Source organism: Eubalaena glacialis, chromosome 6 (genome assembly GCF_028564815.1).
Source record: "Eubalaena glacialis isolate mEubGla1 chromosome 6, mEubGla1.1.hap2.+ XY, whole genome shotgun sequence".
In the NCBI taxonomy this organism is placed as follows: Eukaryota; Metazoa; Chordata; class Mammalia; order Artiodactyla; family Balaenidae; genus Eubalaena; species Eubalaena glacialis.
This window is the reverse complement of record NC_083721.1, coordinates 7,739,131-7,762,589: the sequence shown is the minus strand read 5'-3', so window position 1 is coordinate 7,762,589 and position 23,459 is coordinate 7,739,131. Positions and strand designations below refer to the sequence as shown.

The 23,459-nt window shown below is 43.7% G+C and overlaps 1 protein-coding gene across 1 annotated transcript in view; it reads right to left on the bottom strand.

Moving 5' to 3' along the window:
* KCNJ6 (potassium inwardly rectifying channel subfamily J member 6) overlaps positions 1–14,266 on the bottom strand; it is a 93,586-nt gene extending 79,320 nt beyond the window's left edge. Inside the window, exons 1-2 of the mRNA XM_061192688.1 lie at positions 13,969–14,266; positions 11,201–12,121 (exon numbers count right to left, since the gene is read on the bottom strand). Of these exons, the coding sequence (XP_061048671.1) occupies positions 11,201–12,121; positions 13,969–14,266 (1,219 nt within the window). The remainder of the gene's footprint in view (positions 1–11,200; positions 12,122–13,968) is intronic.
* Between the last annotated feature and the right edge of the window lie 9,193 nt (positions 14,267–23,459).

The following is a 23,459-nucleotide window of genomic DNA, read 5'->3' as shown; positions in this document are numbered from 1 at the left end:
GAGTGGTGAAAGGCCCAGGTGGCGGAGGCGGGGGTGTGGTGGTGAGATAGGGCCCGGTGGAAAGGCCAGTGTTCCAGTCTGATTGCTTCTATTTTCTCAACGAAGTGTGAATCCAGGTTGTTTTCTAAGAGGGAGTGATGTTACAGGATTGAAGAGAGAGGAGGATGTGGAGCTCATGATTTTGGTGGATGGGAAAATAAAGAGACTAAGCATTTAAACGTAAATGCATGTGCCTCGGGTCCATCTGTGGATTTTGTTTCATCATAAGAAGACACCCCAGACTTCCCTGGTGGCACAGTGGTTAAGAATCCGCCTGCCGATGCGGGGGACACGGGTTCGAGCCCTGGTCCGGGAAGATCCCACATGCCACGGAGCAGCTAAACCCATGAGCCATAACTACTGAGCCCACGTGCCACAACTACCGAAGCCCACGCACCTAGAGCCCATGCTCTACAACAAGAGAAGCTACCACAATGAGAAGCCCACGCACCGCAATGAAGAGTAGCCCCCGCTCGCCACAACTAGAGAAAGCCTGCGCGCAGCAACAAAGACCCAACGCAGCCAGAAATAGATAAATAAATAAATTTAATAAAAAAAAAAAAAAAAAGGCGACACCCCAGGGCGGGACCTGTGAGAAACACTGAAGGCCATGGCACATTTTTGCCTAACGTCTTCTCCGTCTCCTGTCTACTAGGCCATCTCCTGCCCAGGTTACAGATGCTCCTCGTTCATGAGATGCCCCCTTCCACCTGGGTGAACATGTATTGGAGTGAACTCAAGGAAAGAAGTGCCACTGTGTCATTCCACCCTTCAACGTGGCAATAGAGGACACTTTGCTTTGCTGACACGGGAGCTCCAAGTGCACCCAGCTAGTCTCTTTGATGTCAGGAGTGAGCATTTCTGGTCACAGGTGAGGCTTTTGCTAAGTCATCCACCAAACACAGGGTGTGACTCTGTGCCAGGTCCCCACAGCAGCAGAGGCTGTGAGGTGGTACTGGAAACATCCCTGCCCTTCCTTGCTCTTGGCCTGGTTTGCTGATGGCCAGTCAAGCTGCCAGCCTCCTTCCAGGTAGACATGACCCATCCATTTTTAGCTTAATGAATGTGGCTTCTTTCTTCCCCCAGCCTTGGGGGCTGACACAGGGTCTGCAGGCCAGGCTAGACATGCTGAGGTCCCTCTGGGTGAACATAAAGGGCTCATGCTGTAAAGACCCAGGGAGGTGTCTGGAAATCTTTCTTGCCCCATGTTTGACCTTGTGGATTCTTAAGCGTTTCTGTAAGAATCGTAGACATTTTTGTTTTGCAGCATCATTTTTGTTCTCCTTAGGTTTTACACCTTTTCCAACTTTGGTGAGAGAGACAACATATATAACCAAGTATCTAAAGCAAATGCTTTATTACTAATACTTTGTTACTACTTTAGCTCTCTGAGTTGTATTAAAGATACTTCACTTAGAGCCAATGTGAATGTAGCCTTAGTTCCTTTCAGGCTCAACATTCAGTCTTGTCTCCTTGGAGCTCCCTGCTGTGTGTTCTTCTCTAATATCATTACCCACCAGCCTCTCCTTTATCCATCAGCTTTCATAGATTTCTATTAATATTCACTCTATAGAAACTATGCTTGAGAAAATGTATTTACTTCGCAAATGTTTAATTAAAATCTTCTAAGGATGGCCTCAGTGACAAGAGAAAAATTATCATCCGCCTCCTCAAGCCCCCAAAAGGGTCTTATTGGATGTTTTGCAGTGAAATGGAAACCCCAACAGGGTTTACTTAGGCTGGTCAAAGCCTAAATCATTTTATCATTGTGCTTTCTAGCAGGAAGCTCAGCGTCAAAATTGATTCTTCCCTTTCAATGTTAAACTTTCTTTTTTTCTCCCCTAAGGGTTTTTGCGCTGGCTGCTTGGTTGCACTTTGGGTTATACTTGGCATGGCACCAGGCTGTTTTAGATGGGGTTGGCCCAGTGTCAGGTGGCATGGTTGCCTGATAACGTTGAATTGGGCAGAATCTGAGAGTACGAACAAGTAGGTGCCCTTTCAAGAGACTCAGTGCCAACTGCTATGAAAGAGCAGATTGCCCGTACCTGCCTCCTGCGGTCTGGTGCGGTGAGCCTGATGGAGAAGCCAAGGCCAGTAATCAAAAGAGACTATATCACTGAGCGATAATCGTCCACACACTGATGACCTTTAATCAATAACCACTGCTTTCAGTGCGCTGTTGTGTACTATGCCTTCCCTGGAGAGGCACAAGGGAGACAGACTGGGAAGGTGGGCAGTCCTGAGATGGAATCCTGCCTTACTACTTCACCAGTTGGGTGACCTCGGGCAAGTTACTCTCCCCAACTCCCTACTCCAGAATCAACCTCCTCATTTGTTAAATGGGGACGGTACCTAACCTTTCAGAATTGCTTTGAGGATTGAAAATAATGTATGGAAAGCATCTAATAAAGTAATTGGCATTCAATAGGCACCTAATGAATGATGGATGAGAATAGTATGATTTACAGAATCATAGATTCACTCTCTAAATTTATTGAGCGCATACTACGGTCCCATGATGAATGACTTGCCTGTATTATCTCACGGAATCTCCTTATAAATATCATTCCCATTTTTCAGAATGGAAAAAGGTTTGGTGAAGTTAAGGAAAGTGATGCGCCCAATCCAGTCATGGACAATCATGCCCAATCATGGACAGTTGGGAGTGGAGGCAGAATTTGAATTCAGCCTGTCTGACCTCAGAGTCTTAAGCAGTGGAGAGAGAGTTTAAAGGAGGGAGGAGAAGTTTTGCAAAGTAGCTAGCCAAAAATTCATTTCATGGCAAGTCTGGGCCTATGAGCAGTATACAACAGCCAACCTGTCAAAATGTTTGCATGAAATTTTGTATCAGGCCAAAGAGGTTAGTTAATATTGTGGTAAAAAACAACCCCAATTTCAGTGGCTTAACCCAACCTAAGGTTATTTCTCAGTCATGCTACAAGTCCCAAGTGAGCTGGCAAGGGTCTTCTCTTCAAAGCCAGTCAAGGGTCCAGAATGACAGAAACTTCACTGTGACATGTGCTTCCATGAGAACTATAGAAGTAGGAAGGGAATTATCATATTTAGCTTGTAAGGTTTCCAGCAGCATGATACACATGACATATGCATATACTGTTGGGACAAATGTAAGTCACATGGCCGTGTCCAACAGAAACAGGGAAATGTGATCCTGACATGTGTTTCGAAGGACGAAAGCTGGACATATTTCACAAACAACACTAATGACTACCACACATTTTAAACCCTAACTTGCAAAAAGTTTTTAACTCAGTCTAGGGGTTTTCAAAACCACTTGGGTACCTGTGGCAGATTGTATTATTTTGTTCTGAATTATTTATTCCAAGTCCCTGTGAGAGAATTACATTTCCCCATTCCATGGACATCAGGCACTGCCATATGACTTGCTATGACTAATAAATGGCAAGCAGAAGCAGGGTGTTTGTCATTTCTTTTTTCTCCCTGCCATGAGAATGGCATGTCCTAAGTAGGGCTGCTCCTTTCGTCTGTATCTTGGAGTCAACAGGATGTGAACAGAGTTGCAACTGACATGTAATAGGAATGAGAAATAAACCTTTGTGCTTTAAGCCCTTGGAGGTGTTTGTTACTGCAACATGACTGAGCCAAACCAAACTGTACAGTATCTTTTATCATTCTCAGTAAATAGAGAACAATGGAATTGGCCGTATAGAAATTCACATTTACTGTCCACTTTGTTGAAGTATATCTATACTTTAAAGCAGAAGTATCTCTAAGGACTTATTATGTAAATAAATATTATTCAGTTGAATTAACAGCACAAAAATACATTCTCCAAATTGGGGCATCAACTGATGCCATAGCATTCTTATAAAAACCTAGGCGGAGGATTGGGGACATAGAAATCTTGTTTTCAAATGCAGACTCTTGGTCCTGTCCTCCCTGAGCAGCTGCCTTAGAAGACTTGAGAATAATCTATATTCATGTCCCCTTCGGGCAGAAATTATAATGATGAAATGTTACTATGTATAGGAATGCAAAGTCTATTCTGAGTCCAGTGATCCTCATTAATTCAGAGCTCATCATTCGTGGTAGGTAACTGGGACAGAGGCCAGGCTGGCATTTACTCTCACGTTGTGAGTGTGCATTTCTTGCACGGGCTAGCACAGGTTGACATTTGCCATTTTGACCATTCAGAGTGCCTTCTGAGGAGAGTCAGTTGTCATCGTGTGGAGACGCCAGCTGCACAGTCCCTGGAAACAGTGGAGCCAGTCCCTGGGACTGACCCTCCCAAATGCCTGGCTTCCCTCCTCTCTGCTGTCTTTCTCCTGTGCAGTCTATGGGGGAAGGAATGATCTGATCTAACAGAACCCGTGAAGCTGAAAGGTCACCAACGATGTAGGTACCATTGTTGTTCCCATTTTAGAGAGGCAAAGCTGAAGCCTTAGAGAAGTTAAGCAAGACAGTGAATGCAGCAACTGTGGTTTGAACCCAGGATTGCCTGACAGTATAAATGACACAAAGAGGTACATATAAGCTGAGCTATGGCCAAGAGAGATTACTTTTAAAAAAGAGGAGTATTAAATAATAGAACAAACAAAGTCACTTACAACGTGAGTTGGTGTAAAACACAGGAGCAAGGGCATGCTTAACTGGGGAAGAAGCCCCTCTGGCTTCTGGCTGTTTAGCTATTTAGCAGAGGTGTGGGAGTGTGGTGTGTGTGTTTGCACGTGTGAATAAGTTATATGGTTTTCCCCAAGGATCCTCTTCTGGTCATTAGAAATTGTCAGGTAGAACTGCTTCACTGGCATCATTGCTGTCAGCACTCATATTACTGAATGCCCTAGGAAATAATAAAGCTCGATTTATTTAAGGATGCACTAATTAGAGGCTTCCCACTCTTTGATACTCATCTCTTAATTTGAATGGTGCAGTTTCTTCCCAACATGAGTACTGACTTCAGAGTTTGAGTCAGAGCTAACTTTTAGATGCTAGTCTATTTTTTCCCTTGGGTTTGAACTTTAAATTGTATATATTGTGTGACCATTCCTGACTTCTACTGAACATCTATTTTATGAGTTCCTCACGGCCCATTTGGAGAAGGAAGAACAATGGATTTTCTGCTATTGATGTTTTAATAATGAAAAGTTTTATAATTATCCAGTATTTTTGCCTTTTCAACCACAATAGTATATGGTGACCTCGATACACTGCTATCTAAGTTATGAGATCCTAAGTGCCTTCTAAATTATGAGAAATGTTTAACAGAGGTATAATGTTTAACAGAGGTATAACGTTTAACAGAGTTACAGTATCTTTCTTCTAGAGGGGTGGTGGAAAAGTTTAAAGTTCTACGTGTGCTCTACTGCATCCAACCTCAGATTGTTAGGACCAGAACATGTCCCCAAACTGCTTAGGATCACAAAAGTTTACTGTATTTAGGGAGCAGGTATTATCAGTTTTTATCCAGTCACTGACACTACCTAGGTATATTATACTGAAGTAGGCATTTGGGAGGAAGCCCCGAATAAATCACCTGAACCTAATGCTCGAAGAAGAAAGGATGGTTGGATTTCTTGATGTTGATGAGTGGTAGATTTCCATCCAGGAAAAATAAATTCACATGTCTTTGAATTTTTAAATTGCGCCTTATAGAGATTTACCACGAGATCTTCACCCAAGATCTTAGCATTCCAGATCTTATCAATTAACTCTTTTCCTAGGCTAGGTAGTTGGGGTTACAACTCTTAAAAGAAAAATGGTAAATCTGGAGATAATGACTTGCCAGTGGAGGGATTAGCAGCAACTTATCTAAAGGAGAAAATAAGATTTGAAAAATACAATGGCTATGAAATATCATTAGTAGAAACAGCTTAAAAGTACTGTAATGCTAACCCTCAACCATCTTAGCTGAGAAATGCCACCTTTTCAAACTCTGTGATCTCATACTGTCCTCTGTTATAGTGAAGTGGTATTTGACTATGGCAAAGAAAAGTGGTCCTTGGAAATCAGATTTGACAGAACATTATATTCTTCCAGGAGTATTTTTGTAGATGGTGCTTATTTAATTTTGATTTCAGAACAGTTTTGTGCACATCTCATTTTAATATATGCTTGTTAAAAATTCATGCGAATGTAATAAAGAATTTTAAAATGAACTGATAACATTGGAGACCGAAAGAGAAGCCTTAAAGAAAAAGAGCTAATGATGGGAGAAAAGAGAGCCTGTCTGCACGTTAGATACCAGTCGTCTTTTTGGGTGCATGCTCTACAGAATCTTCACGAACCAACAGCATTCATGATGCAAAGAGCACTGAACTTGGAGGCTGGACATCATCAGTGGTTTAGGGTTTCAAGTTCTTGCTCTGCCCATAACTATCGCACCTTAGCCAGCTCACTAGTCTTGCTGGGCCTCCATTTCCTCACCTGTAAAGTAATTAAGAGTAGGGCGAAGACACTTGCAACTCAAAAATGCTGTGATCTGTGATGTGATTTATGTGACTAAGCTCTCCTCATGTGAATAAAGAACTGAGCTTTCCTGGGGGGAAGGATGGTTTGCCCTCACCTACTTCCGGTTTTCCCTCACCTACTTCTGGTTTGCTTGCCTACTTCTGATATACACTCCCCCTCCTCCTTGGTAACCCATAGATACTGACTTTTGGACAGTCAGCCCTGCTTCCTCATCTACGAAATGTTATCTAGTATATCTTCACTAAGTTGGCTTCCTCCCACCCTCCACTTTCCCCAGCTTTCTATGTAGTATATAAATATTTCAGAAATTCTCTTCTTTGAGAAAAACTTGAAAGAAAAAAACCCCACAGAGATGGAAGGGGAGCTCATAGACTAAGGCTTGGAAGAGATCTCAGCCAATAACAGTGTGTTAACCTGATTTGGATTCAAACAGCAGATTTTAAAAGAAATTAAAAAGACATTTATGAGACAAATGGAAGTCGGAGCATTTAGCAGATATTGGATCTTAAGAAATGATCATTAATTGTTTCAGGTGTCATAACAGTGTTATAGTTATGTTTTTTTAATTAATTAATTTTATTTTATTTATTTTTGGCAGCATTGGGTCTTCGTTGCTGCACACGGGCTTTCTCTAGTTGCAGGAGGTGGGGCTACTCTTTGTTGCGGTGTGCAGCCATCTCATTGCGGTGGCTTCTCTTGTTGTGGAGCACGGGCTCTAGGCGCATGGGCTTCAGCAATTGTGGCACATGGGCTCAGTAGTTGTGGCTCACGGGCTAGAGCACAGGCTCAGTGGTTGTGGCGCACGGGCTTAGCTGCTCCGCAGCATGTGGGATCTTCCCGGATCAGGGCTCGAACCCGTGTCCCATGCGTTAGCAGGCGGATTCTTAACCACTGCGCCTCCAGGGAAGCCCTACAGTTATGTTTTTAAAAGAGTCCTTATCTTTTAGAGACATATTGATATATTTGCAGATAAAACATGGTGCTGGAGGGGCAGTTAGTGAGTGGGTGACACAGATGAAACAAGTTTGGCCATGAATTGACAATTATAGAAATTGAATGATGGGTACATGGGAGTTGATTATATGATTTGGTCTACTTTTGTATAAGTTTTATAGTTTTCATAATAAAATTGCAAAAAAAAAAGCTTAAAACAGATAATCAGCAAGGACCTACTGTATAGCACAGGAAACTCTTCTCAATTTTCTATAATAAACTATATGGAAAAAGAATCTGAAAAAGAAGAGGTATATATATATGTATAACTGAATCACTTTGCCATACACCTGAAACTAACACAACATTGTGAATTGACTATACTCCGATATAAAATAAAAATTAAAAAAAAAAAGCTTAATGGGATTCATTCTAAGGAGCCATATTTGCTGAGGTGTTGGAAAGGGCTGCCTGTCATAGTTGCATAATCGTTGGGGGTAAATATGGAAGTTCATCAATCAGAAAGCCTATAGTGAGAAGCTGGCTGGCACCGGGCCCAGCTCTGTGTGGCTGTCATCTAGCCTCTATGCCAATTTGCCCTCTATAAATAACAGTCTATATGAATGCTTTACTATTTAAGGCACACTTGCCACAGCTGCTCGGCATGTTTGTTTACGTAGCTATGAACCCTTCTGTAAACATCACTATCTCCAAATTGCCCCTGTGTCAGGAACATAAAGGGCCCCCTTTAAAAATATATTTGTGGGATGAGACACGGCCAGTTCCCAGATGTCTGGGTGGCTGGTGTCAGAATTTTCCAGGGTTTGATTCATTTTCAAAAATAGAACCACATGACTGGAAGGTTCTTGAGAGGTGACACATCCCCCTGACTTGGGGGCAGGACCAGACCGAAACCATCCACCAAGAACGTGGGTCTGTCTTTTGTGGGTGTGAGTCTGTCTTTTATAAGGGCCAGAGAACTCACTGAATGAAGGACTGGGGCCAGGACCTGCAGAACGTCAAAGGTGGGCAGGACTCACCTCCCGCCTTCAAGGAGCTTAACTCCCTGAGTGATGTGACAAAGCAGGCTTGGGGCAGCACAGCTGGGGTGGGCATATTATGTGTCAACCAGCTGGCCTGTGCTGGGCCTGAGCACCCAGCGGACTAAAGGACCTGCCGGGTCAGCCTACTGCGTGGTAGCTCGGATCCCCAGAAAATACCACGTCGGGGTCGCTGTGTGCCCACAACGTGCAAGACAGAAAGAGGGAGGGCATCGCATCGAGGTTGCAGTGGTGGCGATGGTGGGGCTCGTCCTTGAAAGAGGCATCCTAACTGAGGTCACTGAGAGTAGTTTCAGGTCAACTAAGACATATTTGAAAGAAAGCATGAGCCAAGCAGAGGCCGCTTTGTGTCAGCTTGCTGTTTTCATGGCTCCTGATTTCCCATCTAGCCTTCCAATGAATAATTAGATCCTTGTGAATCTGTTTTCCTCAGGGTGCATTTGGTCCACATCTATTTTTTTCCTGTGGCTTTGATTCATTGAAGCATTCCCCCCACCCCAAGGGCCTACTTAATACCCATAAATCCCAATTGTGCTTTTCATTCACAAAGAAAAAAGTGTGCCTCGTAAGATTAAGAGATGAGATGTGCTGGAAAGACTGAACTGTACGAATCCTATCAGGAAAGGATCAAGACGTGTCCAGCTTCCAGACAAACCCAGAACTTTCTAGAACACTCCTTCCTCCACTTTCCAGAAATTAGAAAATTATTATTACTTTTAGAAAGTTAATAGTGGTCGCCTTTGATTCTTTTTTTGCTGGCAAATACCCAGTTTTCTCTACGAAAGCAGTAGAAAGGCCACCGAATGCTCAGAGGTATCACTATTAACTACCAACAAAAAGATGTTCCCCTATTTGGAAAGGCTCAGTCATTACAAGCTATCTTCAGAAAGACAGGGTCTGCCCCAGGGAGAATTCCGACTCAGAGACATCACAAAGGTAATTTGCTTATTTCGGGCTGACTTATTTTTAGAGCTTGGGTTTTGATTTGAGGGAACACAACTCCTGCAATTTGAAGCTCGGATTAACACCAGTAACCAGAGGGTATGTCTCCACTGGCTTTTGCTTCTTGAGCTCTGAGACGGAAGGAGAACAAGGCTTGTCCACTGCCCTCCCTTCTATCCTATCTGGAGAGTTTATAGCGAGAAATCTCATATTAAAAGCGCATCGTTAAGTGGTCAGTTTATGCTGCCAGAGACTGTATCTCAGTGGCCACCACTAGGGGGACCCAGAGTCCAGGTGCTTGGCCGAGGTGGGAGTAGTTTCTGGTCTGTGGGAAAATGACGGAGCTCCCTTATTGAGTTGGTTTCTCCCCGCCCTCCTCCCCACTCCTTCCCCCTTGTCCCCGCTCCTTCCGCCTCCCTCCCCCCACACAACTATTGGCTCACGAGGGCACCCCAAAGTCAGGCTCAGGGTACAGAGAGCCCAGTGCACGTGTGCAGCACTTATTTATAATTTCACAATGATTATTTTTGTTTTAGACGTTCCTTTTGCCTTATGCAAAGGATCACACTTCATGCAAAGCCTTTTACTCACGTTTTCATTGTTTGCTGCATTTTAAAAAACTATTGCAAAAGTTTTTACCACTATAAGAGAAATTTGTTAGAGGTAATGACTTTGCCTGTTGGGTCCAGGGAGGCTGAGACATGGGAGCAATGACTTTCATTTGATGGATGACTGAGGTCAGTTATGGGTGGATGAAGAGTCTGGGGTCTGGCTGGTGGCCGTGCATTTTCAGATTGTGTAAACCTACCTTGAGCCTCAAGTTGAAGACCTCAAAGCACAGAAGGGCAGATTGTATAACTGAAGAGGATCCCAAGACTAATGACTCAGAAGAATAGTAAAGCAAAGCTTGAATTAGTGTTCTAGTTTACACTTTTCTTATGGGGCACTATTGTTAGCTTAAGGCAGAGTTTATGGCTCTATTTCATAGAAAGTTACAGATAAGTACAGATAAGTACAGGCAGAACCTCCTTTGCTGTTGGGATGTGTAACACGTATGGAAAGATATGAGTGAAGACTTCAATAAAAACAGACCATTTCTCTATTTTCAGAACAGATCATCTTTGTTAAAATGCAGCAGTAGTTAGCTGTTCAAAGCAGATGGGTCAATAGGATTATGATGAGTGGATCTCAATTTTTTTTCTTTCCTGTTAGAGTTGTTTACTGGGTCTGCATTATTATATCTACAGGGGATTTGGCAGGTAGAGTATAGAGAAAAGATACTAAGTTCTCACTTGATATAAAAGAAAAACCAAGGCTATGGGTCTTGCAAATGGCTCCCAAAGAAGGGGCAAAATTGTATTTTTATTAAAGCAATTTGTCAGGCTTTCTTTGAAAGGCTTAACTTCTTCCTCCTGGCTTGGCAATAAATAACCTCAAGTATTTAATTTAAACAATGCTTTAAAACCATCTAAAAATTGCTTTAGAGAGAGATCAAATTTTAATTTAAGTAAATATTTGAAAATTTAAAATATATTAAGAAGTGTTTTTAAAAAATTGTTTATTAATTTATTTTCCCAAGGGCTTTTAAAAAGCTAAATTGTTAGACTTTGTGGTGGACATACTTAAGGTTATAGGCCACATACTACTTCATGAATAAAGAGGTGGCGTCAATGGTGAGTGAGGTTCCGTTTTCCATATTTTATCAAAAATAAGAATGTGAGGTTCAGTTTAAAATAAGCATTGATCCCACAGATACCCCTGGATGGAGCACACCTTACCTGTAGCTTCCACCATGCCTTCTAGGATGACCACAATTTCCAGTTCCTCTTTGGGCAGCTGGGCTTTGGAGATCTCCCAGAAAGGACTCTGTTGGTTAATTTCGTGGCTAATGATGAGTGGTGACACCAGAAAGAGACGGTCATCGCCGGTGTAATACCCTACGTTGATATCTGTCTGGTTCAAGGGGATGAACTCCCCCTCTGAGGTCTGTTTGGATTTGATCAACTTAGCTCTGATGGAAGCCTCCACGATGTGGGAATTCCTCAGATCCCCCACGCGAAACATCAGGCACAGTTTCCCATCCCTCATGGAGATCACCGCATGGGTGGAAAAAACCAGGGTCTCTGCCCTCTTCTTGGGTTGCGATATTTTTACAAACATGCATCCCACCATGAATGCATTGACAATGGACCCCAAAACAGATTGGATTAAGAGGAGAATAATTCCCTCTGGGCACTTGTCCGTGATGACCCGGTAGCCATAACCAATGGTGGTTTCTGTCTCTATGGAGAATAAAAAAGCAGAGACGAACCCATTGAGGTTGGTGACGCAAGGAGTCCATGAAGGGTCCTCTATGTGGTCCATGTCTCCTCGGATGTATGCAATTAGCCACCAGATCATTCCAAAAAAGAGCCACGTCACTGTGTAAACCATGACGAAAATCAACAGGTTGAATCTCCACTTGAGGTCTACTAAGGTGGTGAAGATATCGGTCAGGTAGCGATAGGTCTCCCTCACGTTGCCATGGTGGACGTTGCACTTTCCATCTTTCCGCACGTACCTCTGGATTTTCCTTTTGGTCCGGTCTCGGCTGATGTGTCTTGGCAGGTCGTCCCTGGCCTGCTTAGGCAACTTTGGCTGGTGAATGGCCACAGGGCTCTCAACATCCTGGTCCATGGACTCACCCTCCAGGACGTTAGCTGGTGGTTTGGAAAAAAAAGAAATGAAAAACTGAATGAAAAGCTGGCTCTTTGGAGGTCATGGAAATCCCACTGTGGATGGAATATGGTAGGAAACCATCATTTGGCCATTTGTGTAGCTATTAACAGCGTAGATGAAGCCTTTTTTGGGGAGTGTCATCTGGATGGGTTGCCTTGGACTCCTGGGCTCTGGGATCTAGCTTGTGTAAGGACTTCACCACCCTTCTCACGGGGACAGAGCTTAACTGCTGTGAAATTGTCTCCCTGCCAGCAAGTTCTAAGAGTCAGCTTTTACAGTGGGATGTGTCCCCATTCTCTCTGAGATGCTGTGGTATGTGAGAGGCAGTGCACCCTGGATAAAGAAATGTTTAGATTCAGACAGTATTGGTTCTACCACTCAGCAACTGTGGGCTCCTGGACATGCTATCAGTTATGGACCAAATTGTACCTCCACTCCACCCCCAAATATGTTGAAGCCCTAACCCCCAGTGTGACTGTATTTGGAGATGGGGCTTTGAGGACATAATTAAGGTTAAATGAGGTCATAAGGGTGGAGCCCTAATCCATGAGGATGAGACACCAGGGGTGTGCACACAGAGGAAAGGCCACGTGAGGACACAGTGAGAATACAGCCATCTGTAAGCCAGGAAGAAAGATCTTCCAAACCAACCGAGGTCACCGGAAACCAACCTTGCTGGCACCCTGAGCTTAAACTTCCAGCCCCCAGAACTGTGAGGAAATAAATTGCTGTTGTTTAAGACCTCCAGTCTGTAGTATTCTGTTATGGCAGCCTGAGTAGACCAATAGACTATTAAAATTCATTGATTGATCCTCAGTTTTCACACTTAAAAAATGGTAATCATGATAGCCAATTCATGGGGTTGTTACAAAGTTAAACAAAACCACATGCATGATATGTGCCTGCATGGAACAGACATGTAATAAACATTCGTTTGTAATAAATTGTTCCTTTGTCACTCTCCTTATATTTAGGGGCAAGAATTTTGAGTGAACTCTTTGAGGTATCAGTCAAATTTCAGTTTTAAAAAAATTCTGGTTTTTATTGGTAAGTATGCATGCATTTTACCCTAATGGTTGATGCAATGCAAAGGTTAAAAAAAGTGTGGGGGAAATGTTCTTTCCCTTTCTATGTGTTTACACATTTCATTTGGTTTCTGCCTCAACATTTAACATCTGCAGTTTTGGCTTGTGGTTATTTTCTTTCTCATGGCCTTCATGATTAATGCATCGGTACAATCATTTGATGACGAAGCATTAGGAAAACTCTCCCGGAATCCGAGCGCAAAGGGACATTTGGAACTGATGCTGCTGTGAAATACATATAAACCACCGTATGAAATTACTTGTTCAGCCAATAATTTCAAAGCTTTCTGAAAGTTTTATAAGCAGTTTCTTCCCTCGGGCTTTTATTCTGTGTCATTTGACTTTGCCGTGCATTTTCTCCCTTTGGTTAAGGAAGAAACACAGTCTGTTGAGAAAAAACATTTACCTGAATAAGAATAAGAAAACAGCTGGGGATGGGACCGACTTAACTTACGGATTAACCTTGCTCACGGTTGGATAGTTTCCTTAATTATCAATCCCATAGATCCGGTTTTAGATTTCAGCACAAGGAAGAGGCAGCATTTGGTCTGCAAGCTTGATGTTTGGTCTGATAGCTTTGACTTTAGATCGCTACCCTCAGTAACTCTTCGTTTGTGAATAAGACCTTGCTTTTGTTTCAAAGCAGATACCAGGACAGGAGTCAAAGGAAGCAGCTGAGATTGAGACAGGATGCAGGGGGTTGGGGGATCTGGATGGAGGTCACAGGCAACGTCCCTGCTCACTGCAGGCACCCCCGGCAAGGAGGGATGTTTGTGGCCCAGGGGGCCTCATGTCTGAGCTCTCGCTGCTAAGTTCGCCCTGAGAGGGAATCTCTAAGTGTGACTTCACGTGGGCTGAATTCGGCTCAGGATCGGCCAGCGTGGAGCGGCCTTGTCTGCAGAGCTGGAGTGTGGTCTGGCGCTGGCCCAGGTGAGGAGCTCGCTGCCTGTGAAGAGTCACCCTGGGTTCTTGTTTCCCTGGGTCGGGAAGTGGAAGAGGGGGCTTTGTCTGAATAGCTGACTCCCAACAGTTTTCTGCCATCTTCCATGCTTTCACATTTCATGGAGGCAACCTACACATACCCCAGCCCCCAGTGTGAAGCTGTTTTCTCCATTTTCTGGCTCAGTGGTAACCTTCCTGTCTGAAGGGTCAATGGGGGAGTAGAGATAAGTGCTCTGGACAGTCCCGGGAACCCACCAGTTGATCCTCCAAATCCATTTTTTCCCTTTTCCTAGCTCAGGACTGGACCACATTTCCCGGCCTCCTTTGCATTGAGGGGTGGCCACGTGCCAAGTCCTGGCCCATCAGGAGTGGGTGTGCCCTTCTGGGCCAAGGCCTTAAATAGTGGGTGTGTCCCCTCCTATGCCCTTGCCCCTTCTACGAGGGATGATGGAGTCATGAGGTGGAGGGGCCTGGGTCCCCAGCTGGTGGCAGAGAGCTGCCATCCAACTAGAAACAAGAAACAAAAATTGTGTTTGAGCAGCTATGTATTTTGTGTCTGTTATCAAATTGAGCCTCCTGTCTAATTTTATGGGCAGCAGTATTGACATGGATAAGCAGACAGAAGAGTTCTCAGGGGGCTGGTGTGGGAAAGAGCAGGGAGAGAGGAAGAGAGTGAAGATGGGGTGTTTGCGTTTGGTGTTGTTGAAAAGAAACAGGGATCCAAAAATGGAGTCACTTGTGCTAAGCTCTACAGCAGTCAATGGGGACTGAACACCTATCCAGGTTCAGTCCCTCCCAGGAATGTGACCTTTTACCAGTTAGTCTGGAATTTCCTGGCCACAGATGGGGTAGCCTACCACACAGACCCCTGCCTTCCCCCAAGGCAGGTGACCTTGCTTGAAATAATCCTCAATTGTTTATGACTTCCTGACCCATCCCCTTTAGGCCTTTAAAAACCATCCATTTTGTACAGGGCCCCTCCTGCCTGTTTGCTAGACGGGATGCTGCCTGATTCATGAATTGTTGAATAAAGCCAACTTGATCTTCAAATGTACTCAGTTGAATTTTGTTTTCTAACATTGTCTTTTGAGAAATAAAACATTGCCAGCCATATCAGTAAACAAAGGATGTCAGAGTCATCAGCAATTGCAGCCCTCCAGTGGTGAGCTGGTGAGCCCTGAGGGAACTCAGGAAGGAAACAAAGAATATCTGCCATCTAGCAGCCATCAGACTGCGGCCACCCCCCATGGTGAGCCTTGAGGAAACTCTGGATGTGAAAACACGGGATATTGGCCCCGGATAGCTGAGGTGCATATCAAAAGAATGATTTCAGTGAGCCTAGACTCTTGCATTTTCCCATGCATAGAAAAGCACTAAATTCCTTAATTTGAGATACCTAGTTTTCTTTTATTAACAGTAATCTTTTGTTCCTACTACCCGCCCTTTGCTGTAAAACTCCTGTATATCCTAGCTTCCCCCTTGCCTCCTCGGAGCAGTTCTCTGAGGGTTACTTGAGATGCTGCCTCCCAGGCTTGAAGTCCTCAATGTATCTGCTGAATAAAACATAACTCTCAACTCTTAGGTGTGCATATACTTTTTTTTTAGTCGATACTAATGAAGTAACATGTGGTTAATTGAATGTCTGTGTTTTGTGTCAGGGGAAAAAATATCAATGCATATGCTACTTAAGTGCCTTTTAAAAACAAACAAAAATGGAAGCAAACAAAGAAAGCTGAACATCCCAGGGAGTATGGTGGAAAGGTGGCCTTGGAGTAGGGAAGAACAAATCTGACTCCATATGGGATCTGTTTCTTTTACTTTAACCTTTGTATCCTGTTGCTTTTGCTACAAGGTAAGAATGTTGCCTATAGCCTGAAATATACAGGATAGCCCATTCTCAAGGCTCTGACCTTTAAAGGTGTAACACTTTTCCATTCACGAGATAAAAAGTTGCAGAACAGAGGATAACAGTCTGTCCTGTTGGAGGTTTATAGGAACATCATGACTGGACCTACCGTGAATAGCTGCAATAACAAAGGATTCCGACACCAAGAAGTCTGCAACAACCAACTACACCCCCTCCCTTTTTCGTACAAAAGCAGCCTGAATTCTAACTCGGGGAAGATGGTTCTTTGTGACACTAGTCTGCCGTCTTCTCGGTCTGCTGGCTTTCTGAATAAAGTCGTTATTCCTTGCCCCAACAGCTTATCTCTTGATTTATCGGCCTGTCGTGCGGCAAGCGGTACGAGCTTGGACTTGGTAACAGCCTCAGAGGCACCATTGCAGGTGAGGCAGTGGGTGCACGTGAGATGCATCCAAGGGAACATGGGGAGGTAAGCTGGGCCTCCCACTTTACAGTGGCTGGTGGGGAACAGGCAGAGTTGAGAAACCAAAAAAGCCAATGAAATGTGAGAGTACCTGGAGAGTAGAGGAGACTGAAGTAGGAGTCTCAAGGGGCAGAAGAGGCGAGGCCAGCAAGGAGAAGAGGTGGGGTGTGGAGTGGGCAGAAGAAGGCAGCACAGCCTCCAGGCCTTGCCCAGAGCAGTCTCAGGGAGCCCTGGACTGGGGAGAGGGCCATTCCAGGTCTGAGCTCTGAGCGTGCGTCAGCACCCGGGCAGGAATGCAAATGCACGCAGGGGAAATACAGAAGGGAATGTGGATTCTCTAGCTCTTAACGTTTCTTTCTTTCTTGGAATCCCAGGTGTGAATTTGACAGGGTGATGTGAATTGCATTTGCAAGAGCATTTGAGCTGCTCATCGTGGGGAGCTGCAGCTGCGGTTGGGAAAGCATACAAACCTCCCTGCGTTCCTGCACAGCCCGGGACCCAAAAGACTTCCCCCCCCGTCCCCCCTCGACCCCCACCGCCTCTCAGGAACTTGCCCTGGGCCCCCAGCCATGCACATGCGCATCAGAGTCTTGGTGAGACCCGCCATCCTGGTCCTTCAGCATCGTGCACGTGGCTTGACCAGAGATAATGTAGAGGAACTCTCTGCTAACTGTGAAGTGCTGTACAGCGTGCAAAAGGACGGGAGGAGCGGCGCCAAGGATCTTGATGATTTACTTAACCTGAGTTATTTTGGTTTAGAGTAAATGTGACTCTGTGTGAAAAAGCCACTCTCCCGCCCCCCTCCACCCCCATGTTCTTTTTCTTTCTATTAGAAAGATGACCAATTTACATAAAACTAGGTAAGGCGCAAAATAGCCTGGTGTTGAACTTTAACCTCCAAGAAATAACATGTGACTGAGTTACAAACTGGAAAGGACCTGATCCCAGAATCACCGGAAGCACCTCGAATTTTGGTGGCACCGCTTGTGGAGAGAAGGCTGCCGTGGTGGCCCAGGCCAGAATAGATGTTCTCCTGATGGGAAATTCTACATTGCAAATTATATGCGAATTCTATGGGGGAAACTTACGGTGTCTAAGAAAATGTCTGAAGAGCACTTTAAGAATTTTTAGTATCGTGGGGGAAAAACCCGACGGAAAAACGGGATGGGTCTCAAACGCACAGGAAAAATCAAAGATTGGAAGGAAATGCACACAGATGTTAATAGGGAACTTCTGAGAGGGGGGCTATGGGTGCTTTTAATTTTCCTTTTAAACATTCTGATTTTTCCAAATTTTCCAGAATGACTTTATATTCCTTTTATCATCATAAAGAAAAAAAGGTATTTTCAAACAAAACCTTGAGACTCTCCTGGCATGTGATCGATGGAATTTAGCACATAGAAGCTAAATAATTATCAAGTACTTGATCTGAAGGTGTTCCATCCCATATATCTGGTAACTTAGAAACTGAGACATTTGTTTCACATGACTCTAAGAAAATCATAAGTAACCCCCATGGGGTGCTTGTGGGCAGAGGAGTGGTGGGCGTATACAGAATGCCTGCAGGTCTGAGCCCACTGGAGGCCCCCAGTGGAGTGTAGATTAGAGGCAAGGTTCTGCAAACTTTTTCTGCAAAGGGCCGAGAGTAAACAGTTTAGACTTGCAAGCAACACATGTCTCTGTTGCATACTCTTTGTTTTTTTTTTTTTTGAAAGACTTTTTACAATGCTTTAAAAATGTAAAATTATTCTTAGCTCATGGGCAGCACAGAAGGAGGCTGCAGGCTGGATCTGACTCCCTGGGCCATCATTTGCTGACCTCTGGGTTAGAGGCATGCTGGTAAGAAGAAATGGCTAGCTGCTGGATTAAGGGAGCAGCCATGAGGGTGAAGAGGGGGCAATGGATTGGGGGCTGAATAAGAAGCAAAACTAAAATAATTTGGAGATTAGAGACTGCGGAGGGGAGTGGGCAGGAGAATGGGGGATGGCAGGATGGTTGAGACCAGAAGGCAGAGGATGATGTGGTTTGGGCAGGTTTAGTTTCAAGTGTCTGCTCCCTCCTATGGGCTGAAGCTTATCAGTGACCTGGACCGAGCTCTAGATTTGGAGGTTGTTAGCACATATGCGTGGAAGTGTAACTATGGGCATGGGTGAAAGTTCTTCTGGAGGCTGTGGAGTGAGTAGAGGATATAGAAGACAGGATTCTGGAAAACAATTACAATATGAAGTCAGAAGTAGAGAACCCAGAGCGGGTGCTGAGGAAGGAATGAGAGATGTGAGGAGTAGAGGGAGGGCAGGCAGGTAGCCAGGTGGCAGGCGGAACTGGAGCCTTAGGGGGGCAAAGGGGGCATTTGGCACACGCTGTGGGGACAACTGGAAGAAAAATGATGCATCCCTTCCCTCTTCCTTATATCAGAATAAATTCCAAGTGGATCAAAGATCTAAGTGCAAAAAAATATAAAACTACGGAAGGAGTAGAAGATTTGAGTGTTTTTATAGTTCTCCGAGTTGAGAAAGCCTTTCTAACCATGAGAGGAATCCAGAAACTATCTTGGAATGCTGGTATTTTTGTCAATATAAAAATTATAAATGTTCGTAAAAAAAAAAAAAGCAAGAAGACAAACCACCAAAAATATTTTCACACGTCACATATAGATTTCTGATTTACAAAAGCAATAAATACCCCCGTAGAAAAAAATGATCAAAGGAAATGAATAAGGAGTTTATAAGAGAAGAAATGCTCGGAGCTGAAAAGCATATGTTCAACCATGGCAAAGTAAAAGCAGTGCAAATATAACATTTTTTTACTCTAAAGTTAGTAACATTAAAAATAAACCATAAATACAGTATGTGGAGTGTATGTGTTGGGGGGGCAGTGGAATTGTGAACTTGCATGTATTATCAGATGTGTAAACTGGCAAAGTCTTCCTGGAGGAGAGAGTGACAGTAGGTCTCACAATTTAGAAATGATTAGATGCCTTGTATTAGCAATTCTGGATCTAGACATTTATCCTAAGAAAATAATTTTACAAACATTTATCTACTGTAGGCAGGGGATATTGCAGCCTCATTTATAATAGTTAAAAATTAGAAACAACTAAAATGTCTATCCACAGAGCACTAGTTAAACATATTGTTGCAGCTATAATCAATGGAATACTGTGCAGTTACTAAATATGATTTCCCAATGTTTTGGGATCTTCAACTCTTTGTGTAAAAATCACCTTCTTAATGAGGAAATTTACCTCCTCTTAAAAATCTCAGTCACTTCCTCCGGGTCCTCACATCTCTCTTCCTTATGCTACTGTTTACTTTTTCTGTAGCACTTTTCACCTTCCAGCATGAAAGAGTTTATTTATTGTGTTAATTTCTTATTGTCTGTTGCCACTGTCAGAAAGGAAGTTCCTGGGCAGAGATGCTTGTGTGTTTTATCTACTGATGGATCTCAGGCTCTGGAAAAAGTGCCCGACACATAGCAAGCCCCAGCACCTATTTATTGAATGAATGAGTATGCGTTTATCAACCTGGCAGGTTGTCCATGCCATAACGTTAAGTGAAAAAACAGAATAAAACATGTAGTTTACTTTGCATATATTGCCTTTTTGCATTAGTGTGTGTGTGTAGAAGAATGTCCTCCAAAATGTTAATTGAGATCAATCTCTGAGTTGTAAGTTTGTGGGTGGTTTTGCTTTCTTTCAATTTTTTTATGTTTAAACTTTCTGTTAATAGTTCTATCATCTAAAAAATCAGTAGGAAATATAAAGCTATTTCTGTTCTAAATAACCAAAACAAATGCTGCATACAGCTACTGAGCCATGTCCGTTGGGCTTGGCAATTGGGATTTACTAGTGTAGTGGGTTGAACCTTGTCCCACCCCCCAAATTCATGTCCACCGGAACCTCAGAATGTGACCTTATTTGGCAGTAGAGTCTTTGCAGATGTAATTAAGATAAGGATCAAGATGAGATCACACTGGAGTAAGGTGTGCCCCAAATCCAGTTCAAACATCCTCATATGACACAGAAAAGGACAGACAGAGACACAGAGGAGGCCGTGTGATGGCAAAGGCAGGGAGTGGAGTGATGTGGTCAAAAGCCAATGAATACCTGGGACCCCTGGAAGCTGCGAGGCAAGGCAGGATTCTTCCCTAGAGCTTTTGGAGGGAGAATGGTCCTGCTGACGCCTTAATTTCAGACTCCGACCTCCAGAACTGTGAGAGGACACACTTCTATTGTTTTAAGCCCCCCACTTTGTGGCAACTTGTTGTGACAGCCAAGGAAACTAATACAGTTGGTGACTTTGAACCCGGGGAGTTTTTAGCACATTTGCATCCTGAGAAGAAGCTGAAGGGGAGAGAGAGGCTGACCCAACAAGGAAGGGGAGAGTGTGGGAGTGAGGGGTCTGGTGGAATGGAAGTCAACACGTAGTGCTGTCAAGAGCAAGGGTGGGGGGATGGGCGCGTACAGAAAAAGGGATGAAGCTTCCTCCCGAGAGGTAAGTGTGGTATGAGGAGGAAAGGAGAAAGATGGGAAGGGAATATTGGCGACCTCTGTCTCAGGCTCTGTGTCATGGAGGAGCTTCAGATGGGCTCATTTTCCAGTGTGAATTGCAAGAAATCTGTACTTCAGCAGACTCATTGAATTGAATCTGCATCTCACAATGCAAATAACCGAACTCTGCCTAATGACGAATCAGCCAAAGCTTTCCCCATCCTTACTGGTCAAGAAAAGCGCATGTAAACAGATACTTGTACACTCCTGTTCACAGCAGCATTAGTCACAATAGCCAAAAGGTGGAAGACATCTAAGTGTCCATCAACAGATGAATAGATAAGCAAAATGTGTTTTATACATACAATGAAACATTATTCAGCCTTAAAAAGGCTACAACATGGATGAACCTTGAGGACATTATGCTAAGTGAAATAAAGTCACAAAAGGACAAATATTGTATGATTTCACTTATATGAGGTCCCTTGAGTAGTCAAATCCTTAGAGACAGAAATTAGAATGGTGGTTACCAGGGGCTGGGGGAGGAGGGAACGGGGAGTTAGGGTTTAATAGCTATGGAGTTTCAGTTTGGGAAGATCATGAGCTCTGTGGATGGATGGTGGTGTTGGTTGCACAACAATATGAATGTACTTAATGCCACAGAACTGTAGATTCTATAGAATGGTTGGAATGGTAAATTCTATGTTATATGCATTTTACCATAATAAAAAAGTAAATTGTGTTAACAAAAAGAAAAGCGTATCTATTTTCTAAACGAGAGGGGAAGATTAGCTTCTAAAATGCTTTCTTTTTTTAAATAAATTTATTTATTTATTTTTAGCTGTGTTGGGTCTTCGTTTCTGTACTAGGGCTTTCTCTAGTTGCAGCGAGCGGGGGCCACTCTTCATCGCGGTGCGCGGGCCTCTCACTATCGCGGCCTCTCTTGTTGCGGAGCACAGGCTCCAGACACGCAGGCTCAGTAGTTGTGGCTCACGGGCCTAGTTGCTCCGCGGCATGTGGGATCTTCCCAGACCAGGGCTCGAACCCGTGTCCCCTGCATTAGCAGGCAGACTCTCAACCACTGCGCCACCAGGGAAGCCCCTAAAATGCTTTCTTGTCTTACTTCAGGAAAAGGTTTACAAACAGCAATAATGAATTGCAGGTGACGGTGCTCCAGACAGAGGACAGGGTGGGGTTTTCCTGTTATATTCATTCCTGCATTTTTCCACTGATGCTCCCATTGGCGACTGGAACGCATTTGAGAGAAAATTCAGAGCTGTATTTACAAGTGGTGCTTAAAGCTCAAAGGCAATAGTGTTCCTTTGGCCCTTTGCCCTGATGCTTGTGGTTTGCATAAGTCCTTATCTGAAGAGTCTCCTTCCTTGGGGGCTGTTGGTGATGCCTGTCACTGACGTCTGATGTGTCGTAGGGAGGTGAAGTCGTTTTTATTTGTCCTGTGCCTTGAGCTGTTGTAACTATGGGAGACCATTATAATAATCAGAAATTCTGACAGACTGGAAAGTTTAAAGTCACAGGTGTGTGTGTGGCAGAACGGCTACTACGTTCCACTGGGAATATGTGACAGAAACTAAAGGGCAAATGCTCCTATTAAAAATCTTAGCTTGGGGGCTCCACAACATGAACCTAAATTTAGAATGTCTAGTACCCACTGCTAGGTCAGAGGACTAACCCTGGCTGCTCTGCACCTGGATATGACTTTGTACAATGTACAAGTTCAGTGCTCAAAGGAGGGAAATGACAGGTCACTTTGGACAGGTCAAAGGAGACCAACATTCAATACAGTGATTTCTCTTCTCATTGGATTTCAAGAATCTGAACCTTGGGTAGTGAGAACCAGTAAGAACCTCTCAGGACCACTGCATACAGTTGTGTAGGTTGTGCACTGCACAAGGGTGCCCAGAGGAGGGGAGCAAGATGACTGAGATCCAGTCAGTGCTTTGCGTGCCTAGCTAGCAGTCCTGGAACTGTGGGCATCATTTATTTTGTCCTCCTCCTTTTTAAACTTAAATTTAAATTTTTTTATTGAAGTATAGTTGATGTATAATATTCTATAAGTTACAGATGTGCAATATAGTGATTCACATTTTTTAAAGGTTATACTCCAGTTATTATAAAATATTGGCTCTATTCCTGTGTTGTACAATATAGCCTTGTAACTTATACCTAATAGTTTGTACCTGTTAATCCTCTACCCCTATGTTGCCCCTCCCTGCCTTTCCTCTCCCCACTGGTAACCACTAGTTTGTTCTCTATGTCTGTGAGTCTGCTTCTTTTCTGTTATGTTCACTAGTTTGTTGTATTTTTTAGACTCCACATATAAGTGATACCATACAGCATTTGTCTTTCTCTGTCTGACTTATTTCACTTAGTATAATGCCCCCCAAGTCCATCCATGTTGCTGCAAATGGCAAAATTTCAATCTTTTTTTATTACACAGGAAGACAGTGAGGCCCCA